The sequence below is a fragment of the Mugil cephalus genome, chromosome 7, assembly GCF_022458985.1.
Source record: "Mugil cephalus isolate CIBA_MC_2020 chromosome 7, CIBA_Mcephalus_1.1, whole genome shotgun sequence".
Lineage (NCBI taxonomy): Eukaryota > Metazoa > Chordata > Actinopteri > Mugiliformes > Mugilidae > Mugil > Mugil cephalus.
The window spans coordinates 11,166,991-11,193,302 of NC_061776.1; the positions used below are offsets into that span (position 1 = coordinate 11,166,991).

General features: G+C 42.8%; 1 protein-coding gene across 1 annotated transcript in view; it reads left to right on the forward strand.

The window, feature by feature from the left end:
• Positions 1–26,068, forward strand: part of prkci (protein kinase C, iota) — a 34,231-nt gene extending 8,163 nt beyond the window's left edge. Inside the window, exons 2-18 of the mRNA XM_047589681.1 lie at positions 892–1,013; positions 5,573–5,662; positions 7,073–7,123; positions 9,249–9,334; positions 9,577–9,714; positions 9,857–9,908; positions 11,346–11,401; positions 12,414–12,587; positions 14,278–14,375; positions 16,075–16,161; positions 16,249–16,384; positions 16,501–16,588; positions 20,255–20,380; positions 20,730–20,809; positions 21,085–21,174; positions 23,942–24,057; positions 24,153–26,068. Of these exons, the coding sequence (XP_047445637.1) occupies positions 892–1,013; positions 5,573–5,662; positions 7,073–7,123; positions 9,249–9,334; positions 9,577–9,714; positions 9,857–9,908; positions 11,346–11,401; positions 12,414–12,587; positions 14,278–14,375; positions 16,075–16,161; positions 16,249–16,384; positions 16,501–16,588; positions 20,255–20,380; positions 20,730–20,809; positions 21,085–21,174; positions 23,942–24,057; positions 24,153–24,240 (1,678 nt within the window). The 3' untranslated portion in view covers positions 24,241–26,068. The remainder of the gene's footprint in view (positions 1–891; positions 1,014–5,572; positions 5,663–7,072; positions 7,124–9,248; positions 9,335–9,576; positions 9,715–9,856; positions 9,909–11,345; positions 11,402–12,413; positions 12,588–14,277; positions 14,376–16,074; positions 16,162–16,248; positions 16,385–16,500; positions 16,589–20,254; positions 20,381–20,729; positions 20,810–21,084; positions 21,175–23,941; positions 24,058–24,152) is intronic.
• Positions 26,069–26,312: the final 244 nt, after the last annotated feature.

Consider the following 26,312-nt stretch of genomic DNA (forward strand, 5'->3'; position numbering starts at 1 on the left):
GTGACTCACATGCAGCAGAGCGCTCTCCCTCCTCTTTTCTCTGCATCGGGCTGTCACTCCACAGAGTTTTTCTTTAACTGCATCGACAACGAGAGAAGAGGAGGAGGAGGAGGAGAAGAGGGTTTTAGTCAAATGTTTCAGATTACACATTGATGAAGTTTTATATTTCTCTCTGTTTGGTGCCTTTATCAACTAAATAGATGTAAATTTAATGTTAAAATGTTGCCTTGGGAATAACAGTAAATTAAAAATATATATATATTGGATCAAATGGTTCGTTTCAGCCCCAGTAACATCATCTAATTCATATTTTTTGATGATTATTTGTTACTGGTGATATTGCAGGAAACATGTTGTTTGTAAGATTATGATCCATGTGAATAACATGGATTGTTTCTTTATCTTAGCACCCGTCAACGCGTGGGGTAAATTATCTATATCGTAATTATTTTGATGGCTCGGTAAGTGAGTCAGAGCATCTCCAAAACTGCAGCTCTTCTGGGGTGTTCCCAGTCTGCACTGGTCAGTGCTTATCAAAAGTGTGAGGAAAGAGGAGAAGTGGTGACAGGGTCGTGGTTCCAAGGGGCTCGATCCAATCAAGCATCCTGCAGGATCAGCTGCTAACATCTTCAGAGGTCTAGTGGAGTCTGTGCCTTTTTCTGTGTGTTCCTATCTTTAAATCGTCGTATGTGCTGAATTGGAAGTTGCTTAAAAGTATCTAATCCTCAGTTATACTGATGTCAGATGGATTTCTGTGTGGTGTCACGTATTGGGTTTAGCCCTGTCACTTTGAAACTACGCCGCCGTGTCTGACGAATGTCACATCTGCGCCGACACTCATTCAGCAATAAGTGCTTGTCGGATAAAATTCTCCTTTCTCCTGTTCCGCAGGGACATCATGATCACACATTTTGAGCCGTCCATCTCGTACGAGGGCCTGTACGGGGAGGTGAGGGACATGTGCTCCATGGACAACGACCAGCTCTTTACGATGAAGTGGATCGACGAGGAAGGTGTGTTGCTCTTAAAAAAAAACTGATTTATAAGATCTGATGTGAATTCACAACAATCCTCGGATCATCTCTCTCTCATAAATCAAATGTGAGATGAATAAGCTCCAACTGTGAGAGTTTGAAAAGTGGCAGCACTTTGTATTTACAAAAGTAGGAAATTTGAATCGGGACCTTAATGTTTTCAGGAGATCAGTAGTGGTGACATGGAGTCCTCCTTTAATGGGGCGTGGGAGACGAGCGCGTTATCACTATTTACAGTACGGATCGAACACGCGCCCGTACATCAAACAGAAATCAAGTCGACGACAACACAATTAAATTTAAAGGCCACGTGTTAATGTGAACACACGCCCGCACAGACCCCACGCTTGTCACTCGAACCGTCACGCTCATTCTTCGTCTCATCAGTCCAGGAAAGTGTCCGGCTCTCCGGTTTCAGTCCCTCGTCAGCCAGTTAGTCAGGCGGCAGTAATGGTGTCATAGGAAAGATGGAGCCATCACGTCTTTCTGCTCGGGATAAGGTCAGGCTGCCCAAACTCATTAGACTCAGATCAGCTCCCACTGGTGGCCACCCACACTAGCCGTCATTAGCCTGTGTGAGAAAAGAAAGGCTACTTGATGATCGTTGCTAAGTGCTGTGCTCAGTCTCTCCTGCTGCCTCATCTATAGAAAACCACACACACACACAGCTGTTCATTATGAGCTACAGTCGTTATATTTACAATTAGGCCCACGTTTTGAGTTATCCTATAAAACAGTCATTTATTTCCGTGTTAAAGCGTCGCAAACTGTTTTTTTAATATGTTCTCTGGGAGAGTTATTGTTGTTGCACACGTCAAGTCATATAATCCTTAAGCAAACATGCAAAGTGTGATTATTAGTCATAGCCCACGGTGGTGAATACAGTACAGCACCTGTAGGGTGTGTTCTTGATGGAAAGAAAAAATAAAAATGTGCAGGCTGCCAGGGTTGGGTCCAGATACTCAGACTGAAAACAGCGACGCAGATTTCAGTGCTTTGTTAGCGCTGGTGCTGTGCGGACGCTGTGTCCTCATCCTGCTCGGATAGAAGTGAACCTTCAAAACGCCCGAGGCCCAGACAGCCAAAGGTTTGGCTGCACTTCACTTTCAAAAGATGCAGACTCAGCAACCTGCGACAAGCGCTCGAAGGAGCTGTTGTGTAAGGGAGGCAACACCTGGAATTTGATTAAAAATCTGGCACCGTAACACCTTTTTTTTTTTTTTTTTTTTTTTTTTCAAAGCTGAGAAATATAGCGTCTTTCATAACCTGCGAGACCCCACGCTGCTGTTTTTAATTATGATAATTATAGCGGCTTGTTGTGAATTTTATTTTATGCCAGTTAATTTATTTCTTATTCTCGGTTGTATTTATATCATTTAAATTAACATGCTGCTCAACATGCACGTCACAGAACGCCTTAGAAATAAAAAGTCCAAACGTTTTTAGACAAACTTTGAATGTTTTCCGTTCTTTAAGCATCAGTTTTCAGTTATAACATGAACATCTCTACTGGCTGCACACTGAAAACCATCCAAACACAGCTCTGTAAATTATGTATTAAAAGACATTCATTGACAAAAAGACAAGTACGTTGGTGAGAATTCAGCATCTTTTGGGATTTGTCTGGTAAAACAAGCGCTTAATAATAATGATAATAATAATAAATATTGAATAAATGCACATTGACTGCATTGACGTGCACGTGCAGACGGAGACGACTGAAAATCCTTGAACTAAATCAGATAGAGGGTCTAACTAGTGGGGGAAGATGTTTTCCTGGACCACAGGGACAAAACACAACTAAATTTTAATTTGACTCGTGTAAAAACTATTTGCAGTTAATTAGACCGTGGCGGCCCGTCAGACTTCAGGCAATTAATGGGGAAACGCTGGAATGATGAATTGAATAACGAAGGCGGATCAGGAGTGAAAGAATCCTCAGCGAAACTCGTTTAATTGGAACCATGAACATCTCGTGTTGCGTTTGCTGTAGGGAAATTAAACAAATGGTTAATTGACGGTTGATAGCAGCCTCTCAAATATAAGGGTCTTTCTTCTCAGTGGTCTGTGGTTACATACTTTAAGGTACATGACCTATTTAAGCCCCAAACGATTACTTAATTCACTGGAAACATTGGTGATTGATATTGATGATAAAACCGTGTCTCTGTTCTTTTCGTTCACTCAGAAACGTGACACCTCATCCTGAAACCGCAACCTTTCACTAAAATTAAGAATCAAATCACAACGTTACCTTGGGCCGTTGTCAGAGTCCACCCACTAGTTAAACATCAACCCCCGGTCGTTGGTATCATACTAAATATACGGCGTGGGTCATAGTTTCAGTTCTCATGCTATTTATACTGCCGGTAATTTGTCTTTGTGACTGGTAAGGTAGAGCTAAATATGGAATCGATGGCCTCGCGCTGCCTCTCCTCCAGTGTCGCCGTGGCACCTGACTTTTCCCGTTAATGATAAGGAAATAATTAGCTCTGTGTCTTGAGTGGCATTATAATTATTGATATCAGGGTACAAATGTCCATGTACAATTAAAAGGAAGCAGTTCGAAATGGCAGCATCGACCGCTGCTGCAGTCTCCCACACCGGCGCTCACGCCCACACACTTTATTCAATGTTGACTTAAAAGTTCACGTGTTGCAGTTTTTTTTTTTTTTTTTTTGTTTTAAATGTCATGCCGCGGCTCCGTCTAACCCACCTTTTACTCTTTGCTCTGTAAACTCATCAACACGGTGCACAGGTAGAACTCTACTTTGACACTGCTTGTTCGTTATGTTTAAAATTAACCTGCTGCTGTAAACTTTTAAATTCCTGGTGAGCGACCTGGAACCTGGTTCCACTTTCTAGATACATAACAAGGCTTTAAACGCCCATTTTATTAGGTACGCTAGTGAAAACAAATGTATCGGGAGGTAACAGTCTGGAAATAAATCACATTTTATGACTGTTTATAGTGTTCGATTCATGTTGAAACGGCATAAACCTACAAGTGTTTCTGTTATTTAGCGTAGCACACTGATTAAATGAGGCTGTCGAAATAATAAAAAACAGAAAACAGACTCCTAAATGAAAACACTGTTGAATCAGCACCTCTCTCTGTGATTCCAAACTAATGTTGAATACGACCAAGATTTATTTCAGGACTGTTACATTAAAATTCATAGTATAATATGCACAATGTTTTCACAGAACCACACACCAAAACGCTTGTTAATGGTTGTGATTAAAAAATAAATAAATAAAAATAATAATAATAATAATAATAATAATAGACTATAGTTGCATATTGTATAAAAAATTGTAGAATATGTGATAAAATAATGAATAAAATGTTGTAATCTTCAAATTTTAAGGTGTCTTTTGATGAGGGTGGTGGGGGAATTCGTGAACCACCTCAGGTTCTGCGTTTCTTTATTTGCACACGTCTTTAGATAGTTTTTGTGGTCAGGTGATGACGTCCTTTTACATTTTACACAAACACAAAACCTACAGGCGTGTATCATGAAACGGAACGTATGAGCTGACTATAGAATAATTATTAAAAGTGCACAGCGCTCACCACGTATAGAAAGTATAGAAAAGGTCAGTAAAATACATGAAGGAGCAACTGTGGTAAAAGAAATTAAAAACACTACCTTCATAAACGTTTACCTGGCTGTAGTTAAAGCTGCTTCACCTTTACAGATGTGATCGGAATCAGAAATACTTTATTAATGGGGTTTGTCACAGCTGCTCCAATAAACCACAGTATAAAAACACAAAAACATCATCATATATATATATATATATATATATATATATATAGATATAGATATACACTACAAAGAATGTGACAATAGAAACAAGACAATATATACAATAAAATACAGGTAAAAGTTAAATATGATAGGTGCTGTATTTATTGCACATTGAGAGATGAAGTATAAAAAGGGGGAAAAATCTAAAATGTGCCGGCCAGAGGATTTGATCCTTGTTTATCAATTTATTTATTTTGTGAGTGGATCTCGATACCATGTGGGCGTCCTCTTTAATTTGCACTCCAACTTTAATTTGCAATTTCTTGCTTCTCATGCGAAGAAAGGCAGAAAAAATCCAGTGAAGGAAACAAAAGCTTTTGGAAAAAACAAAAAACAAAAAACAAAACACCACAGGAGAACACTGAAATGTTCACAAGATTAAGATCACGCACAAACTCTGCAATCATTTGCAATTACTAGACGTCCCTAAGTAATACTAGTACATTGTGAATAGGGCAACAACTAAACTGAGAGATATCTATAAAAACAGACACATTTTATGAGTCGCCACAGTAAAAAAAAATAATAATGAGTTTTCTCTTCATTACAGTCGTTCCTCTAAATGCGCTGTTAGTCCAGATGTTCTGACATGGAGCTGATGAATGAATCTCTCTATTCTCTCTCTCATCTAACGGTTTCCGTTTCGTCTGATTTCTCCCAGCCGAGCCGTGGGCTGTGTTGAGAAATGTGTTGAATGACATCTGGTTTCTCCTCCGCTGCTAGGTGACCCCTGCACAGTGTCGTCTCAGCTGGAATTGGAAGAAGCTCTGCGCCTCTATGAACTCAACAAAGACTCGGAGCTCATTATCCACGGTGAGGCCTCGCTCCTCTTTCGAAACATGCCCTTATTCGCGCCGTGCGCACTTTCGCTTTCAGGATACGACGCGCGCGCGTGTTTCTCGCGCGTCGGGAAGATGCAGAGCCGCGTCTCTCGGTCCTGCTGAGACGCTGGTTATTTTTGACTTTTTTGTTCTCGGTGTCGATCGACTCGGTGAAGTTTGGCGGCGTTTGCTTTTCTCGTCGTTGTGCCACAGTCAGACCAGACCGCGGGCCTCAGCATCATAGCTGGCTAGCGGCAGTGCCGACACAGATCTTCGTTTTTGGCAGCCACAGGACTATTACGCAGTTAGCATCCTGCCAGTGCTCGTAATTGATCTGCTAATATTAGAACCAGACAAACCTCTACATGTTTATTTGGCCTAGTGAAACCTGACAGACTTTAGCACTTAGATGAAGCAATCAAGCAACTAACGACATTCTTTAAAAACACTTAGGGTTTATCGAGTTTTTTAAGATGATACAATCGTGTAATGTGCATTTTAAAGCACCAGGCAGACCGTGGCCTACTTCCTTTTTCTCGTCCCTGTGTGGGTTTATTTATCATGTGGGTTTATTTTGAAGTCGGACGGTTAGACACTGTACACAACAGAGAAGCATCGAACCATACGGTTAATGCTCCACTGACCTGTGAAAACAACGCTGCATCCGCTCTTGATGTCCGTCTACGGGCCCCTGAGCTAGATCACTTCCCCCGTCTGAGCTCATCCTACTTGACAAACAGTTGTGCAACTTCACAAATCCGGAGGTCAGTCTTCTATGTGTGTGTCTGTGTATATATGTGTATATATTTGATTGACAGGCTCTGTGCGTTTCAGTATGTAACCCCGGGGGGTAGCGAGGACGGGGGCGGACGTGGTTAATGTAAAGTTTTAATAAAATCAGAGGTGACGGGTCAGCGGTGCCAGCGTGACGGCATCAGAGGAACGGGGGGAGGGGGAGAGGGGGGGGGGGGGGGAGGGAGTGTCAAGAAGAGGATGCGACGGTGCCGCCGGGGGGCCGCCAGGTCCGCTCGCTAACGAGCTCGCTGGCTGTAGCCCACGCCTCGCCTCTGACTCACAACACCCCCCCGGTCGAGCTCGGTCTTTGTGTCTCCGGTCGACTTGTGCGAGAGGCTCCGTCTTTTCCCACCTCGGCCGAAAGTTGCGCACACACACACAGACACGCTCGCCCCGTCATGCAAACAACGTGAGTGAAATTCATCACGAACGGCCCGAGGCCATGGGTTTTCTGCAGCAGGTTGTCTTCTCTGCCGTCGTGATGGGAGAATGTGAGACGTACGCAGCAGCATACAAACATCCTCACATGAATGCTGTCAGACTTGCCTTGTGTTTTTAAGAGGAAGTCTCTTTTCACAGCTAATGATGTGTCTGTTTTGCTTTGCAGTGTTCCCATGTGTACCAGAGAAGCCTGGCATGCCATGTCCCGGAGAAGACAGTGAGTTCAACCTCTTCCTGCTTCAGTTTTTTTTATCTCATTTTGACACGCGACACCCACGGATGAAACGCGCTCGATTTATGACTTTGAATAAGGAACGTCCAAAAACAACGGAAACTGGAGTTTTCTCGAAGGCGTTTCACCACTCATTCGCTAACATCTAAATGACTCGTAGGGAGTTTAGGTATTTTTCTGGAGGCACCTGTGGGGGGTGCACGCATGAAACTCATATGGCTGAGGCCTCTTAAAACCCAGCACACATCTGTAGATAAGAGGAGTTTGTGTTTCCACAACAAAACAAGAACCAAGAGTCTTTATCGTCATTATGAGAACATGACGAGACCCCCGACTTAAAGGCTCATATACTCATTTAAATGATAGAATAGAATAGAAAACCCACCCTTAAAGTAAAAGATATGTACAGAGAAAATGTAACACAGAACATAAAGTGCAGCTAAGAAAGTGCAAGTTCCAGTCCAAGAAATGTTGTGAGTGCGGGATTGTAGTCTGTTTAAGTGTCAACAGGGGTGGGCGTGTGTGTGTGTGTGGGAAGGTGTGAGTGTGGTACTTTGAATGACACATGGCTAGAAACTCCAGACTTGAGGTGTGAATGAGGGTGAAACTTAAATATGGGATGATTAGACATTTGAGTTTGTTGAATGATTGTCAGGCTGAATGTCAACGTTATATCAGCTTCTACAGAACTTTTACAGAACTGAAAGGAAATGATATATTTTGGCTTTGTACTAGTGACCGACCGATTATCGGGCACCGATATATCGGGGGGTCGATACGACGGCTCCAGTTCTATCGTATCGGTGAAATGTTGCGGCGATAGAAAAAAACACAGTGTGACAAGTCACAGGAAGTTAGTTCAAGAAATAAGTAAACATGAAAATCTCCGGTGTAAAATAACTGCGAGGCAACTTTGCTACATCATCGCAGATTTTGTCTCAGTAGTAGTATTACATGACGTGACGTTAGCAGTTTGCAAATAAGCACAAATGGTTACAGTTTAATATGTGCTAAAAGGATTTAACCAAGGAAGCTCTAGTCTCCCCGACACGACGCGGGATCACTTATACTTTATCGTCGTCATTTTGGTTTGGTTTGATTGTGCGTGGTTTATGGAGGGGACGAATGAATGAATGAACGACGCATTGTTTCTCAGTAAATTAGAAAAACGTTTCCTATCATTCCCCTTTTCCGTGTGTGGTTGAAGGATATCGGCTCACATCCACGCTCCACCTCCTCCTGCATCGAAAAGTCCCCTTAAATTACATAAACCAGCACGAGTGTGTACAACCACCGTGTCAACTCGCCACCCGCATCTATTTAAACTCCGTCACTTTGCTTCGTCTCCATTGGCGCATCGACGCTTCCATACTCCTCCTCCCACATCTGTCCCCAGTGACAGGGTTTTCAGCACAGTAGGCAACATTTATGAAGCTGCTTCCTGTATTACATCCTGCCCCTCACTGACTTCAAGTGTTAGACACTGACTGACTGACACCATGTTCTTTATTTAGATTGGTTTATTTATTTTTATTTATTTCTAAGACTCTAAGTCCAAATGTTAATTGCCATTTAAAAAAAAAAGTCTGTTCAGCGTTAAAAGTCTTAAATAAAGACATTAGTTTAAGAAAGCATCTGTCTGTACTACTGTCACTGTGACTGTACTAATACATAATCATATTATCATGTCATATCTGCCTGTTTTCATTCCAGCTCAAAAACTCACTATATCGGTTGCATATCGGTGATCGCGCCTCCTCTAATATTGTCTGTCGTTATCGGGCCAAAAAATCCCCATCGGTCGGACACTACTTTGTACACAGTTAAACAGAAAAACTTCAATCAACTGATCAAGATTGGCCAATTTTCCTGCATCAATCAAAAAGGAGGAAATTAAAAAGACTTGATATTTATTTAATAATTTTGTTTTAATTTTTTTTGTTTTTAATGTCGCTGATAAGAGGGAAGGGAAAAGGCAAGACATGAAAAAACAGTGTTTCTAATTCTAAAGACACGGGGAAAAAAGCAAATCCACTCGTTACGTAAAGCAATAAACCTCCGAGGAAGCGATGTATCTTAAGCGTCTTAACGCTCGTTTTTCTCTCCACAGAGTCGATATATCGGCGCGGAGCGCGGCGCTGGAGGAAGCTTTACTACGCCAGCGGTCACGCCTTTCAGGCCAAACGCTTCAACAGGGTGAGAGACACGACACCATATTTCAAACGCGGCCTTGGTTTGAAGTATTGCCGCGCTATGAATGTGATACGGTGTAATTTCACATGGCTAGTTGAGTTTGATGTGTAATCAGAGCAGAATGAGACATCCACCACCGGACGTCTCAGAAGTCATTGTTGCCTCGTTATCATCTTTTAGAATATAACGTGGGCTTGTTTATGATCTTTTTGTGCGTATGTGTGTGTGTCTGTCCTCCCGAGCAGCGAGCCCACTGTGCCATCTGTACGGACCGAATCTGGGGTCTGGGAAGACAAGGCTACAAATGCATCAACTGCAAACTGCTGGTACACAAAAAGTGTCATAAAATGGTCACGGTGGAGTGCGGCAGGCCGATGATCCAGGTGAGATCCGCAACAAATGTCAAGTTCATTAGCTCGATGGCTTTAAGTGGATCGTTAGCGTCCGTGACTCATGCGCACACGGGGGAAATTGTTTTCCTGTTTTCTCTGCTAATTATACTAAATGGTGACTTTTATTGTCTAGGAACCAATCCCAGGCCCACCGTCAAGTCAGTTAGACCCGTCTGAACCACCAGGTAACACAAACACACAGTCGAACAGATCGTAATCCAACACAGTTAAACAGTTATTGCTTGTACAGAATTAAAAAAAGAAAAGAAAAAAAAAGGTTAATTTGTGTTTTGGGATTCATAGAGAGGCAAACATCTTCTGAACAGTTTATTTCTGTAAAGTCTCAGTTTAACATGTGTTAAATTACAGTAGCGACAAATCCAACCTGAACTGGCCTCAACTTTTCAGTCACATTTCACAGCTTTTATGTCTATTCTAAGTGAAGCCTAAAGGGATTTTTTTTTCAAGTTTTTGATGTACATTTGTGGATAAATTATGCCGCTTTATTTAAATGTGAGTTATTATTACTGTAAAAAGTCCAAAACTGTTAGAAAAACTATTCTCCAGAGCAAAGGGCTTCACAGGGGGGCCACCGACCCTCTAGGGGTACTGCAGAGGGAGCCGCAAAATATTTGGTTGATTAGACATTTATATATATATTTTTTTATATTTTTATTTTCCCCCACAAATTAAAATTTCTGTAAATACACATTAACATGAATCCAACATATTTTAGTGAAGGGATGAGGGATAGCTTATTATTTAATGCAAAATGATGATAATAATGTATATTTATAAATAGCACTAGGTCGAGTTTAATATAGAACACGTATAGTAGTAATCTCTCCGTCAGTTTGGGGGTCCTTGGACTGAAAACCGTTCCAGAGTTACCTCAAAAGTACCCTTAAATAAAAAATAGTAGTTAGAAATAGTAAAAAGGAATATTATGTTAATTCCTCTAATATTCTTTATAAGGAGGCTGCAGAAGGCTGAGCAGTACCTTTAGATTTACAGGAAACACTTGTCATCAGGATCCGTTCATTATTAGTTTTGCTCTTTACATTGGATTTATTGACTAAAAGACAATATATTTAACAACACCCGACGTCTGTGTTCAATAATCACAAACCTTCCTCAGGAGCTGGTCTTTGGTGTTTTACCTGCTGCTGCAGACTTAAGTCTGGTCCTGTGGTTTAGAGGTTGAGTGGAGCCGAGTATCGTTGTGTGTGTTGTTAGAGAGGCAGCTCCCGCTTTAGATACTCACAGGACACCTGTTTACCGCAGGCATGCAAACACTTGGGATGCAGATGTCTTTACTTAATGCCAATATGTCTTATTTTACACCTGAATTATTTATAATGTGAGCGATATTCACTGGTCTGGTTCTGCTGTATTGTTAAACACAATACAAACTGGGTGTTTTCTTTTCTCCCTGAACACACAGAGAGAGAGAAATTACTCCGGCAGAGCTGCGAACAAAGCGTGTGACTGTCTCTCACCTATTTTCTCTCCCTCTTCTCTCCTCTCTCTTCTTTTTTCCCTTCCTCCCCCTCTCCTCCTGCTGTCTGTCTGTCACTCTGTCTGTCACTTCCACCACCTCTCTCCACCCGTCTTCCTCCCAGGCCCCCAGAATAAAGACTCCAGGGAAAGCTTGACTTACGACGGAGAGGAGAAAGAGGTGAGAGAAAAATCTTCCTCAAACGCTGCCGATCTGTGACTCATAGTCTGTCAACTTGTCATGTTGACTAGATGGATGTGTGCGCCTGTAATGTATGTACATTCGGAGAAAGACATCGGCGCCGCTTGCGCGAGAGAGCGGAAGAAAAGCGTAAGATCACCTGTAATTGGAAGCAAGTTTTTTCGTCTACTTATTTTGCCACCGTGTGCGTTTTAGTGACGCCTCTCTCACCTGCTGTGCATGTGAGATACAGGGAGCGTGCAGACGTAGGCACCCCTCACACCGCTGTGGGTATTGATTTCCTTTGGTGGAGCTAATAAAGTAACCCTTTATCACGGCTCTTAACACCAGAGGCTGATTAATGGCCCGGGATGTAGTTTGGGGGATTGTTGCAGCTGGATAACGAATGCATTGAGTTGGACACAGATAGACAGAGATAAAAGAGGCCAAACTAAATGATCTTATCTGGAGTTCCACGTCTGGCTCTGGGGATCGGGGGCTTGTCATGTGAAGGTAGCCGAGATGGATAGGTAGTCGAAATGGTTCTCTACAGAACTGATTACAGGGAGAGGAGGGATGGTGGAGGAAGATAGGTGAGGAAATGGTGGAGGTGGGAGTCGGGTTTACGGAGTAGGGCTACGATATAACAAGCGTCTAATCGAATGGAGGCAGCATGATGGGATTTAATAAAGACAAGAAAGTCATTACTCAGATTTATTCTTGAAAAGTGGAGCTGGGAGCTCTTTCGGTCTCATTTACAAAATCACCCAGAGGAAATCTTCCCCCCTCGCCTGAACCAAATCATCAGCTCTGACAATATTTCAGGGGGAGAAAAAAAAAAAAAAACAATCTTGAACAAGGTTGATGGGCTGAAATGATGCATGACAAATTGTCCCAGAGTCGACTTAATGTTCATCACATCACGTCATTTACAGTTCGCGTGGTGGTTTTTCACGCTCTCTCTCCCACGTCTCTGTTTTCCCCCCTTTCGTTCCTCATGCGCTCTCACCAGGCGCGGAGCAGAGACACGGGGAAGTCGCCCTCCAGCCTCGGCCTGGCTGACTTCGACCTGCTCAGGGTGATCGGCAGAGGCAGCTACGCCAAGGTGCTGCTGGTGCAGCTGAAGAAGACCGAGCGCATCTACGCCATGAAAGTTGTCAAGAAGGAGCTGGTTAATGACGATGAGGTAAACCACAGTTACAAATAAAAAAATATGACTAAACAGGACTGAGGTCACAGGATGGACGTACTAAATATAAGTCAATGCGTGTCTTACTGGCTTAATAAACCCACCAGTTTTTTAGGAAATCTAGAAGAGAAGGAAACGAAATGTGTGACCTGCCTATCAACTTAAACATTTCTATACATCACGACTCAATGAATAATAAAATGTAACTATATATTAGAAAACAGGTCATCAGAGCAGCATTAAAACAGATAGAAAGAATAAATAAACATAAATCAGGAAGAAATCAAACAACACAGACACTATACGAAGTGGACCGATCAGCCATAACATTATAACCACCGACAGGAGAAATAAGTGACATCGATCCATCGTAGGGCAATCAAGGTTCTGCTGAGAAACTTTTGGACCTGGTATTCATTCATGTGGATGTTACTTAGACGTGTAGCACCCACCTAGACCAGACCAGACCAGGTACCCCCACTCTTTGATGATCACAGCCACCCCCAGCAGGAGGAAATTGACACAGACACACATACACAAAAACGGTTTAGGAACAACCCAAAAAAACATGAACAACAGCACAAGGCGTTGACCTGGCCTCCAAATTCAATAGATCCCCAAACTGATCAGAGTCCTCTCCCTTCAACCCATACAACCCAAAGGCCCCCCACTAATAACATCCTGTTTCCAGACACCACAGGACACCCTCAGAAGGTCCATGTCCATTCTCTGATGAGGCACAAGGCAGATCTACCCAATATTAAGAAAGTGGTCATAATGTTATGCCTGATCAGTGTAGATCTAATATTGTTTTGACTTTCCAAGAGTTCAGAATCCAAAAGATTAAACAGTAAATTAAAAAAAAGCACTAAATATTTCATAAAGCGTGTTTTAAAAAAGAAAAAAAAATTGACATTTACCAAAACGATTGTTTTGTTTTCGTTTGTTTTGATCAATCGTCTGTTCAGGGTTTAAAGGTGTTTGCTGCATCTGCAATACAGAATCTCAAACTGTCTCTACGGTGCGACAATAACAAGATGCCTCCCTCCATTGAGACGTGGGGGTTAGTTAATAGTGAAGTCATCAGCCTTCCTTCACTGCCATGTATAATTAATATAATTAGCACGATCAATGGGAGCTGTTATTCACGGGCACAAGACAACATTTGTCTCACGCGATTGAACATCACCATCTCGTGTATGTTGTCTGAAACACTTTACAGGTGAGTTGACAGTCCCCTTCCGAGCCATCAGTCTTTCTAAGAATGTGCAGATAAACCATCATGTCGTCAAAAAATTGATCCCCATCGACACGTTTAGCAGCACAGCCCAGCGGCAACAGGAGTAGTTAGCCTTGATTAGACGCACTTAGCGTGATTGACAAATTGACAAGTGCCTGGCGATCGATGGTGAAGTGTTCTGCTGTCCGTGCCCTGTCAGTGTGAGCCGCGTCCCCCGTCCAGACATATTATCTATATTGTCTAGCCAGTGATGGACGCGCGCTTCTGCTGCTACTGTCTCAGCCCCCTTTTTTTTTTTTTCTTCTTCTCTTCCGCCGCCCACCTTACACATGAGTGAATCTAAAGCGCGGTCGATGGAGCTCTGCGCTTATTCAGCTTTTATAAATTTTAAGGGTGTTTTCACCGCTCTGACATGTGGGCGTGTCTTTGTGTTTGTTTCTCTTCCAGGACATCGACTGGGTCCAAACAGAAAAACACGTCTTCGAGCAGGCCTCTAATCATCCCTTCCTGGTCGGCCTTCACTCCTGTTTCCAGACGGAAAGCAGGTGGGAGTTTTTCTCTCTCGACGCTTTCAAGGACAATGCTGAGATTCTGGTGGGAACTGGTGAACTAGCTCCTGGAAGGGCTGTTGTGTATGTGGGGGGAAAAAAATCAGTGAAAGGCAGTTTGAGTTTTGGTTGAAGACCTCTGCTTTGTTCTTAAAGCCCGCTTTATGTCTCTGCGTCACATCTGTGCAGACACAACGTTGTACCACCTCCGTGTGGCTCACGGTATTGTGAGGGTTTATACCTGTGGGCTGCTGCGTCCGCCACTAAAACACGCAGCTGAAACGCTCGTCGGCTGAGTCGAGTTCCCTTTGTGCGCCTCGCGTTGTAAATGTTGAACCACGGTTACTGTTACTGAAACACGGAGCAGAGGAACGATGTCGGATTAGATCGTGTGTAGGAGGCAGGAGCAAGGATGTGTTTTGTGTGTGTTTGTCTCCTGTGACAGAGTTATCTTCTGTGTCTTTTTTCTGGCTAACCTGATAGATGCTAGAACAAGCTTCTCCTCCATCTTCTTGGTTACCAAGGCGACGGATCCAGCCACAACATTAAAACCTCTTGACAGGAGAAGTAAATGACATCGGCCACCGTGTGGCAATTCAGTGTTTTGCTGGGAGGCTTTTGGATCTCGCGTTCACGTGGATGTTACTTAGACATGTAGCATCCACCTAGACCAGACCAGACCAGACCAGATCCCCCCCCCATAGCAGTCCCCCCATAGCAGTGACACCCCTTGATGGCAGCCTGACACAGACACACACACAAAAACAGTTTAGAAACAACCCAAAAAACATGAGAAACAGAAAAAGGTGTTGATCTGCCTCCAAATTCACTAGATCTCAAATTGATCAAGTATCTGTGAGATGATCCACCGAGGCCCCTCCCCTCAACCCATAGGGGACATCCTCAGAAGACCCATGTCCATTCTCTGATGAGCCACAACTGTTTTGGAGGCACATGGGAGACCTACACAATATTAGGAAGGTGGTCATAATGCTATGCCTGGTTGGTGTATATCATTTGTAGCTAAAAAAACAGGTGACAGTGAAAACACTGCAGCCTTTCTGAAAATGTCAGTGATTTTCAACCAGAAGCTAATGACACACAAAAAAAAGAACAAGAAAAAATAAAAGACGCTGCCTCCAGCTCTTTTTCTCTCAGCGTCCACGTACATTCTCCCGTCACCGGTGATACATGGACACACGGGCTCGTTGTGGGTAGTAGGAAAGTGTTGCATGGAATTTGACGGCGTCTCAAGGGGTTCGGCGTGAAACATGCTGACTGCTGCTTTAAAGTAGCTCAAGATGTGACAAAACGAGGAGACGTCATCCTGTCATAACAAGTCAAACCCAAAAGGCAAAACAGGTATTGTAGTTTGTCAGTGTTTCTGAATGACACATCAGAGCCTTTTACTCGGCTTCTAGCCCTGTGGTTATGGTACGCTTCAACGTAAACAAAACACTTAATTAAGGTCAGGAAAGAGCGTGGTCACACTTGGGGCTACGGGGGAAAATCCCAGTCGTAGTGAAAACATGTTTACTGTATGACTAAAGAGAAAGCTTGAAGTTTAGAACAAAATGTCCAATCCACCGTGTGTCATCAGGCCTTCGCAGGCTCGTGTCTTTATTCGCCAATCCAGTCAGATGTATTACAGATGATGAACCCGATGACTAATACGACGTTTCTTCTCTTTCCACAGACTCTTCTTTGTTATTGAATATGTAAACGGTGGAGATCTGATGTTCCACATGCAAAGACAAAGGAAACTGCCAGAAGAACACGCCAGGTAGAGTCTGACTCCGTGTCCCGCGCGTAGTTAAAAGAAAAACACAGGCCGACGATCTGAAGGTTTGAACCCGTCCCTCTGTTCCAGATTCTACTCGGCGGAGATCAGCCTGGCGCTCAATTACCTGCACGAGAGGGGGATCATCTACAGAGACCTGAAGCTGGACAACGTGCTGCTGGACTCTGAGGGACACATAAAACTAACAGACTACGGCATGTGCAAGGTGGGCTTCACCGGTGAACGTTTGTCTCCTAATGATGGCACAGTGCAATTTGGAGACGTGTCCGTTTACAGCGTTTACGAGATGATCTCACAGCCTTTTTTGTTTTTTTTTCGCAGGAGGGTTTGAGACCAGGCGATACGACGAGCACTTTCTGCGGCACCCCCAATTACATCGCCCCTGAAATACTCCGAGGAGAGGATTATGGTGAGAATTACACCAGGGAGGCACTTACCAGAAATGCTATCCCGATGATTGGATTTAATAAAGTACATGAATCATTTTGTAGGAATGTCTGAGATGCTGCTCTGAGTTATGATTTTTGATGCAGACGCCGGCTGATCTGCCTCTCTACATTATAATAACAAAACACATTTGTTAGCGTCTCTGCGGTGATAGAGGGACAGCAGCAAAACATCATAAGGGATAATAAAAAGCGTGAGCTAAAGGTGAGCTAGTAAACTACAGTTGAGGTTTACAAACGTCTCAGCCAAACACGACTCCTGACATTTACACAACATGATGCTGCCAAGAGCTTCACGTTTGTGAGTGTGTTCTTTGGCGTTAAAGCCTTGTCCTTATTTCATTTGGACATAACAATGTTCATTTTTTGGGTTTTTATGTAATTCATCCCAGTGTGCTGCTGCAGGCTGTTATTTTTCATGCTGATTTTACTGGCTCCCCCCCATAGCAATGACACTCCTTGATGGCAGCAGCCAACATGAAAAACATCAGAAGGTGTTGACCTGGCCTCCAAATTCACTGGATCCCAAACTCAAACCCCTCAAACCATAATACCCAAAGCCCCTGATGTTAGAATAAATCACTGTGTCCTGCACAGAGCCTGATATCTGCCGCCAAATCCCCCCTTTTCTCAGATGCAGAGCGCTGCCATGATCGTTAAAAAAGTGTGGGAGATATCGCTACACAAGCTGGATATAAACGCCGTTCACCTATGAGCTTCCATTAACGATCATGTATCAACACATTTGGTTCGTTTGATTGAAAAAAGAGGAACAATCTCCGTCCTTCAGAGATCGGTCTGTATGGGAGTAGATCAAAACTTGTTTTTGAGCTGAAGCTTCTGCAATGATAGAGTGTGTCAGGCCATAGAGTTGGGATGTAACAGGCAGATATATCAGCATCAGAGAGAAAAACCCGGTCCAACCAGTGACGGCTCGTAACTTTTCCTCCACATTCGGCATCGCTGTCGCTCACCTCTAGTTGGGTGTGGATGTGATTTGTGTATAAACTTAACACTGCCTGAAACTGCTTACTCCACCTTGGCCAATCATCATCACCTATATGCGGTTGTTTCGCCCCTCCCTCCTCTCCTCGCCAAAAAAAAAAAAAAAACAGCTTGCGGCTCCCGTGGCTGAGAACCAAATAACGCACCCCATTTAATTTTCAGTAACGGAAACGGTGTTATAAAAATGGAAATAGTAATTAGTTAGATTACCCCATTACTGAAAAACGTAACGCTGTTTCTTTTAACGCCGTTGTTCCCATCACTGGTTTGGGGTTTCTACTTTTCATAACCAAACGTATGATGGCCGTGTGGTCCCGTGGTGTTGACACTGTGTTGATACTGCTCAGGTGGACGTGGTTCCTTCATGCATTTCAAAATCTCTCTCACGGACGAACCACATTGTGTCTCTTGGCTGATTTGCTTTGATTTAGTTTAGATAAATTTCAACTTTATTGTCGCTTCATACAGTATAGATACGTAAACAACGAAATGTAGGCTGGCAGCTAACCACAAGTGCAAATAGCAAACGCCCACGATGTCAAACTAAGAGGGTTAGAGGCTGAGCGTCGGCTTTAAAAATAAATCCACAGGTAAACCTCCCGTTGACTCATATTAGACAATCAAAAAACTTCTAAAGCCGCGACATTGTTTTCTATTAATAAAACCCGACTCGCTAGGAGGTGAAATGATCTCACTGTCAACAGTTGCTGGAAAATTTACTTGTGTCATACACAAAATAGATCCTAACCAACCTGTAGGTCAGGCGACCTACAGTTTAACATGACACGGTTAAATAAATAACAGCTAACCCCGGACCTGTAGGTATTTATAAGATTTTCTGAATAAATGCCGCTGCAGCTGAACTTGTGACGTAAATAACACAGAGTGTCGGTTTGGAAAATGTTATGTAAACTACACGTATGACTCAAACGTAAATGTGTTACAGACATTCATACCAACAAAAGTTAGGCGTCCTTTCAAGCGCCTCACGACAAACGTTCATTTAGATGCGCGCGTGTCAAGTATCTACACGTGGTGCCGTAAAAATAGAAAGAGCTCCCTGGATACAAAAGACGGTATCATAGCGACAAGTTCCACTGTTTAAAAAAATATATATATACATATATACACACACACACAAAAGGCATTGTTTCTGTAAGCTTCTGCAATGTCACAGAAGTTATATCCATTCATTTTTCACCAAGATCAAGGAAGAAGTTATCCATTGATGGAATAACATGGTCGTTCAGTATGTTCAGGTATCGGCTGATCTCATTCTTTGGGCATAATGTTGCTGAACCTAGACCTGAGCAACGCCCCTGAAACTAGGCATGATGGGGGGGCGTCACTTTATCTGCCTCTCTTCTTACCCTGATTCCCCATCACTCTGCAACAGGATGGTTCCTCCAGTTTTTTTAATAATGCGTCGGGCGGTTCAGTTTTAGTTGCTTCTGCTTAAATCTCGTTAGATGTTTTAGACGTTAGACGCCGGTGATTTGGCTGGATGTGTCTTTGAGAAGCCACTCATTGCATCAGTTTGGGTTAAATAACCTGTTGCCAGCTGAAACATAATCACCCATCAAGTAATTATCCAATAGGAGGCTCGTACCTGTTTGCTTCGTTAAATCCAGGTTGCGACTTATTTATTTTTTTTTTTTGGTCAGACCGTGTGTAACAACACACTCATATTTTTTTTTCCACCCAATTAACACAGCAGATGTTTTTTTTTCATCTATAGACAACTTGACACGTCGCACAGAGGAAGGCACAGATACATGAGCGTGTGCAGGATTCACTGTAATAATTGGGTCACGCCTCGGTGTACATGTGTACGTGTTTCCTGCCTCATCAAAAAGAAAACTAGACGCTGTTAGATCACTCTGTACTTTGACTACTTTAGTATCTTAAGCTACGTTCACACTATACAAAACTAAAGCTAAAGTGCAGCTTGAATCGAAAATCAGCTGGTGAAAAAAAACACATGAGGTTTAATATACGTATTATTTTAATTTCTCTCTCGTCTTTATTTTAAATCTCATAAATTACCCGTCTTTGTCAGCCATCGTGATTTACAAAACATCTCTGCAGATCTTGTAAGTCATGGGAATCTCAACCTTAGGTTACCTGCAAGTGTTGAAGGATAAACCTTAGTAAGGATGAAATAAAAATAAACAAAAACATTCCTTTGTGTCCGTTTTTGATTTTTTAAAAATGTGTGGATCGAACACGTGCGCGTTTTCTGTGTGTGTGTGCGCCAGAGAGGTTACAAAATTGAAGTCCTGTCTAATATCGAGCGAAATAGCGTTTTTACTGCGCCTGTGTGTGTGTATGTGTATGTGTGTGTGTGTGTGCGTGCGTGCGTGTGTGTCTCTGTGTTTGCCCTAATGGGTGGCATTAATGTGAAGGCTGTCAACACCATGCTTTCAAGAGGGAGACGGTTGTCATGGTAACCCAAAATCACTGGCGCTCATGTAGCAGCAATTTAAAGTGCGTGTTTTTTTTGTGTGTGTGTGTGTCATTAAAGCTCAAATCTCTCTCTCGTTTTGTGTTGCTGCTGCTGCTGCACTCAAATGTTAGCTGTAACTTACAATGTGTGTGTGTGTGTGTGTGTGTGTGTGTCCCAGGGTTCAGTGTGGACTGGTGGGCGCTCGGCGTCCTGATGTTTGAGATGATGGCGGGCCGGTCGCCCTTCGACATCGTCGGCAGCTCCGACAACCCCGACCAGAACACAGAAGACTACCTCTTCCAAGGTAACGCACACACACACGCACACAGACACACACCTGAGCAGGTTCATCACTGCTGCGTGGAAACATGCGACGCCTCCTCTATCGACACCTTTCTCACGGCAACAGGCGCATGCCATCTGTTACAGGGGGAATGTGTGAAAGCATATGTGTTTTTTTTGTTTTTCATTGTTTAATTGTGTTGAATGTATAGACAAAGTCATTGAACGGCTGCGGGACGATCAGACTCACACCTGCGGTGGTGTCAGCACCCGCTTTCTGTAGCCGTTGTAGCTTCAGGGGACAGTTTGACTCAACCTCTCCTCCTCTCGTTCTCCCCCTTCCCTCCCTTATTTCCTCTGACCGGCTGCAGTAATATTGGAAAAACAGATCCGAATCCCGCGCTCGTTGTCAGTCAAAGCTGCCAGCGTCCTCAAGGGATTCCTCAACAAGGTGAGAAGGAGTCGGACAGGCCTGTATCAGTCTCTTCTCTCCTGTATCAGCTTTGAGAATGACATTAGTGTGATCTGTGTCGGAGTCTGACTCATTTCTCTCCCCATGCTTCATTCAACCGTCTGTAATCTTTTCTTTTTTTTCACCAAAATCCCAATTTGCTTTTTTTCCACCTCCTTTGCAGACTTTCTCCCGTCTCACGTTCTCCCACCTTTCTCGCCGCTCATATGACTCGTTATCGGTCTCTCACCCTCCTCTCCCCTTCGCCTCCACAGGATCCTAAGGAACGTCTGGGCTGCCACCCTCAGACAGGCTTTGCCGACATCATGGGCCATCCGTTCTTCAGAAACGTCGACTGGGACCTTGTGAGTGATTTCGCTTTGATTCTCTGCGTTGACGTGGCCGCTCTGTAGACCAGGTGTAGACGAACCATTAACATGACCCGTTTTGATCCTATTCACACACACACGTTAATTATTTATCCCCCGACATTAATTATTTTAGAAACCTGCTCAAAGAGAAAATTAGTGAAAATAAGTTTTTATTTTCTCTTATTCAATATTTCCATCTCAGTCATCCAGGTCATAGAACCAAAAATAATTACATTTTTTAGTTATTGTTTAGATTTATTCGTTAGTTTAGTTGACCTCCAGAGACCTGGCGTCCTCATATGGGGACATTAGCTTTTAGGTTTGTGGCAGCTTATTCTGCTTCATTTAGACTTAATGTCCTTATAAGGAAACACTTTTATCTGCCCCGTACTGGCAGCAAAGGGTCAATACACTTTTCTAGTTGGATATAACAAGCACAATTTACAAATTCACAAGTACAAGTACATTCTTTTTGCATTAAAATAAACAGTTTTATGCTTTGCTGCACTTAAAGTGACTTGAATTGTAATATACAGTGAAGTAATCCCTGTGTTCACCTCATTTTTTTTATCAAAAAGTTCAAAGATGATGCTTATTTTTCCTACTAATCCCAAATACTTAAGATAAGATAAGATCTTAATCTATTCTTAAAAAAATTAAGATGCATTCCAAACAAATGCTCAGGTCTCAGGAGGTTAATTAACTGTAATTACTGAATACGTGAAGAGACTCTCATTACAAACAGAAAACATCCACCCAGAATATCAGCTGTGTGTTTTATGTTTTTCTAAGTGAAGGCAGGATGTATTTTGTGGTCATAAGGGGGCCGGACCTCCTCTAGGTGTAGTCTGACAGATGAGATCTTCATACAGGTGTGTTGACATCTGTCCTGATGAACAAGGGCTTGTGTGTCTCCTCCTCCTCCTCTTCTCTATTCACCCTCGTTCTTCACCTTAGCAATGTTTTCCATCACAGTTTCCAATGAAGGAAATCAGCACCGGTGCCTCCGACCTTATAGGTCAAAATTGACGAATACAGTGAATCGATTATAGAGAGAAGGGGGGGAAAAAAACAAAACAAAAAAAAAAACAGGAAGCTGCTACTGCACCATCTCTCCATCTATCTCTCCTGCCCTGCAGCCGCAGACGTTGCGTCAGGGCTGAGGGTTATTAGCTGTGCGATGAGACTCGCGTCCTTGTAGAAAGCAGGCGGTTCGAAACAAACAGGCCAGACAGGAGACTGACAACAGCAGATAGGATGACTAACACGTGGACGGAGGCAGGACGCCAAAGATGGAGAGGAAATGAGAGGAGACGGGTCGGAGAGGGAGCATATAGAGCTGAAAATGTTGAGCTCCGGATTGTCAGTGATTCATGTGCATAACGAAGCCATTCATAAATCTAATTTTAATCTAAAGCCCTTGTAAAGCACTTCGACCTTCACCGGGGTGGCGGTAATCGCAGGCGCGTGTTGCTTCTCGTTAGCTTTCCTTTTTCGTTGATGCTAAAAAACTCGACGTCGGATCGGTACCTCGCTTCCTGCTGCGGCTGGTGTCCGTATATTTATGCTTGAAACCCTTTCCGAATGTGGAGCAGAGGGCAGGGAATTAATATCCCAGACCTGTCACTGGTTAAGCATCTCGGGATCACTGTAGGGATGCCAGGGAAATTCAAACTATGACTAAAAATACAGGGTTATTTCTGAAGCTTCCTCTTCTCAGGTTTGGCTGCGAGTAACCGGAAGAATGAATGAGATTCCTGGTTTATGACAAACCGAGCTGTAACACGAAGCTGGGGTCGGTACATTCAAAGAACTCACAGGCTGCTGAGGATATAATTTATTGTAATTTGATGCAATTATAAACTCTAAAACGTTTGCAGACTCAAATTCACAGAAAATAGGGCAGAAAATAGTAAATTCTCACAATTGCGAAAACCAAACCTCTCGACTGCACATTACATTTAAGCTTAAAGCCGTTTGAGTTTTGTTTTAAAGTATATTTTTCAGTATTTCAAATAAAATAAACGACCCCGCTCAATGGATTTGCTGTGTGTTGGGCAATTTTTTTTTATAGACCAGAAGCAGAAACGTGATAAGAAATCTGTAATTAAAGTCGCTTTGTATTTCACTAAATGCCGTCAGAGAAGAGGGACTTTGAAACACGTGTCGCAGGATTGGGCACATTTCGTGTCTGAAGCAGACAGACATGTGCAGTCAAACGAGGACAGACGGACAGACAGCTCAACAGGGATCACCATGACCTCTTTTTCCCTGTTTGGTCTGGAGCAGCGACCCAGCAGTCGGTCATAGTGTCTGGACAGATCAGCTTACACCCCTCCCATCGCTCCCTTCCCCTCCACCCACCTCCCCTTTCCAACAGTTTGCTCTGTGGTGAACCCTCTGGCCTGCAGGGGGCGCAGGCGTTGGCTCCTAAACAAGTTTAAAAAAAAGAAAGAAAGAAAGAATTAGGAGACACATGAGCTTCAGGGAGTCACCTGTAGACTGTGGTTTAATAATAATCACAGGTGATGGGGTCGACGTATGTGCGCCTCAGTACGGTTACAGGGAAGTATTTTTGGATTTTAATCTGTGGTGTGTGGTTTTAAATAAACTAGTCCAGACCTTCTCACTTAAGGACAATCAGTTGTTTATTAGAATAAAAAATATACTATTACAATTTACTGGAGCCTAAAAGGATGAGAAGCTTTTTTATTGTTATTATTATTATTCGTGTTTTAAGGTTACTCTGTCGTTCTTGCAGCTGGAGCAGAAGCAGGTGGTCCCTCCGTTCAAGCCCAACATCTCAGGGGAATTCGGACTGGACAACTTCGACGCCCAGTTCACCAACGAGCCCATCCAACTGACGCCCGACGACGAGTGAGTTCCCGCCTCATTCGCTGCCGTGTCCGCTTTTCACTCTTCAGCCGACTGACTCACTCACTCTAACTTCTTCTTCTTCTCCGTTGTTTCAGGGACGTGGTCAAGAAGATCGACCAGTCCGAGTTCGAAGGGTTCGAGTACATCAACCCTCTGCTGATGTCGGCGGAGGAGTGTGTGTGAGGGACGTTTTTTTTTTTTTTTTGGCTCACGCGCACCACATGCACACACACAAACACACAAACACACACACACACACACACACAAAACGCTCCAACTCACACAGTCATGCACGTGTTTACGTGGCGTCTCGGTGCTGCATGGTTACGAGACAACTCGACGACATCTACCTTCCGTTTGAGGGCCGCACATGCGCAGTAGAACGCTTATTTGCCAAAACCAGTCTCACACTCTGCCATTTATAACCACTTGCCCTTAAGCCTACCTTCTTTCTTAATTATTTTTATATCATGTAAATCTGCACTGATACCAATTCTCTCATCGGGGCCTCTTTACCGGTAGCCGACCAGGGCTACAGAGTTCTTCCAAGGAGGGGTGGGAGTGGGTTGGGGCGAGGCGTTGACCCCCCTGACAGATGAACTGAGAATCCTCTCCTTCCAGCTGGTGGGGTGTTTTCAATGCATATTTTATTTGTATATAAACTATTGAGGATAAATGTTAGAAAAAAAAGCCTTTTTAGCTTCAAGCCGCAGTCGGACAAAACTGGCATCTTGGTCATTTTTTTTTTTTTTTTTTTTTCTTTTGGGATTAGCTTTGTCTGTAGAGAAAAGAATCCTAACACTAGCCTTTTAAGAAAAAAAATAAAAAATAAAAAAAAGAAAGAAAGAAAAAGATAAAAATCTATATATTTTCTCATGTTTTATTTAACTATATAATATCTGTCATTAAAGTGTTAAATGTCCAGCCTGGGTAAACGGGGGCCAGATGAAAACTCAACATCTGGAAAAAATAAAGAGTCTGCTTCGCGTCCCTTCTCCCAGAATGAAGGAACCCCACTAGCAGTATGACACTAATAATGAGTTAACGCTCTCAAACTGTGAATGAAAGAGCTCGCTATACCGGGAAATGGGCTGGAAGAATAGCACACGATGCCACGAACGCTGGGGCACAGGTCTAATTTCACTGTGCAAGACCATCCATGAAATACACTTTCACACAGGACCAAAAAAACATTTTTCTGAAAAATGTCTTGCTGGTACGTATTAGAAAGGTACAGTATGTGTAAGGAAGATGTGCTTTCCCAAGTCATAGAATTTATATATTCATATTTTTTTTCTTTGCTCATTTTTTAAATACTTTGCCTTTCTGAAACGTATGTTGTTATATATTTTTTTTTCTCTTTTTGTATTTCTTCCATTCCACCGCAATCCTTTATTTGCTCAAAGTGACTGTTGAAACAAGAGCTCAGTTACAAGTCCCGAAAAACCTCACGACACAGTGCAGTTTGATCCTGAAATGTGGTTTTTAAAACTGTGATCTGTATCTGCTGTGCTCAACCTTTTCTTTTTTTTTTCCTCCTCCTCCTCGTATGTATCCCACGGCTACTTTTCATAATTTTATAAAACTGCTTTAAAGCTTGTAAAAGCCCCGAGGACTCACTCTGACTGTAGCGACACTAAGTGATGGTGCATGAAGTCGAAGCGTCTCTCTCTACTTGGAACATGTACTCACCTGGTGACCAGAGGAAAACATTCATCTGTTACACTTATTACTTTTGCTTTAATGTTTTTTTTTTTTTTTTTCTGTGAATAATCAAATTTAATTTAGATTTTTTTTTTCTTTTTTTATTTTAACACTAAATTGATTCCAAAATGTTACTAGGTGAACCCAATGAAAACACTATTTGTCGTATTTGTTGTGTTTTGGGGATGTTTACCATCCGCAGGACTCTGGTGAACTTTATATTAGTGTTCAAAGAAAAGAAAAGTTAAAAAAAAAAAAAAAACACAGACGGTAAAATAAACATTTTATTTCTCTCCTTGTGGTAATATGTGTTTGTCAGTGTGGGTCTTTCATTCGTTTTAAAAAAAAAACGTATTTCCCTGATTTTGTTTATTCACTATGAGGAGACGTACTGGCCTTATATAATCCTGTCTGTGGCTCCGGAGAAGTTTAATCAAGTCGGAGACAGTAACCCAGACGATGTTATAGCCCTCTGATATATATTGAGTTAGCTGGGGTTGTATTACGAAACCTGTCTGAATAAGATGTTTCATTCTTCACATCTAAAGATG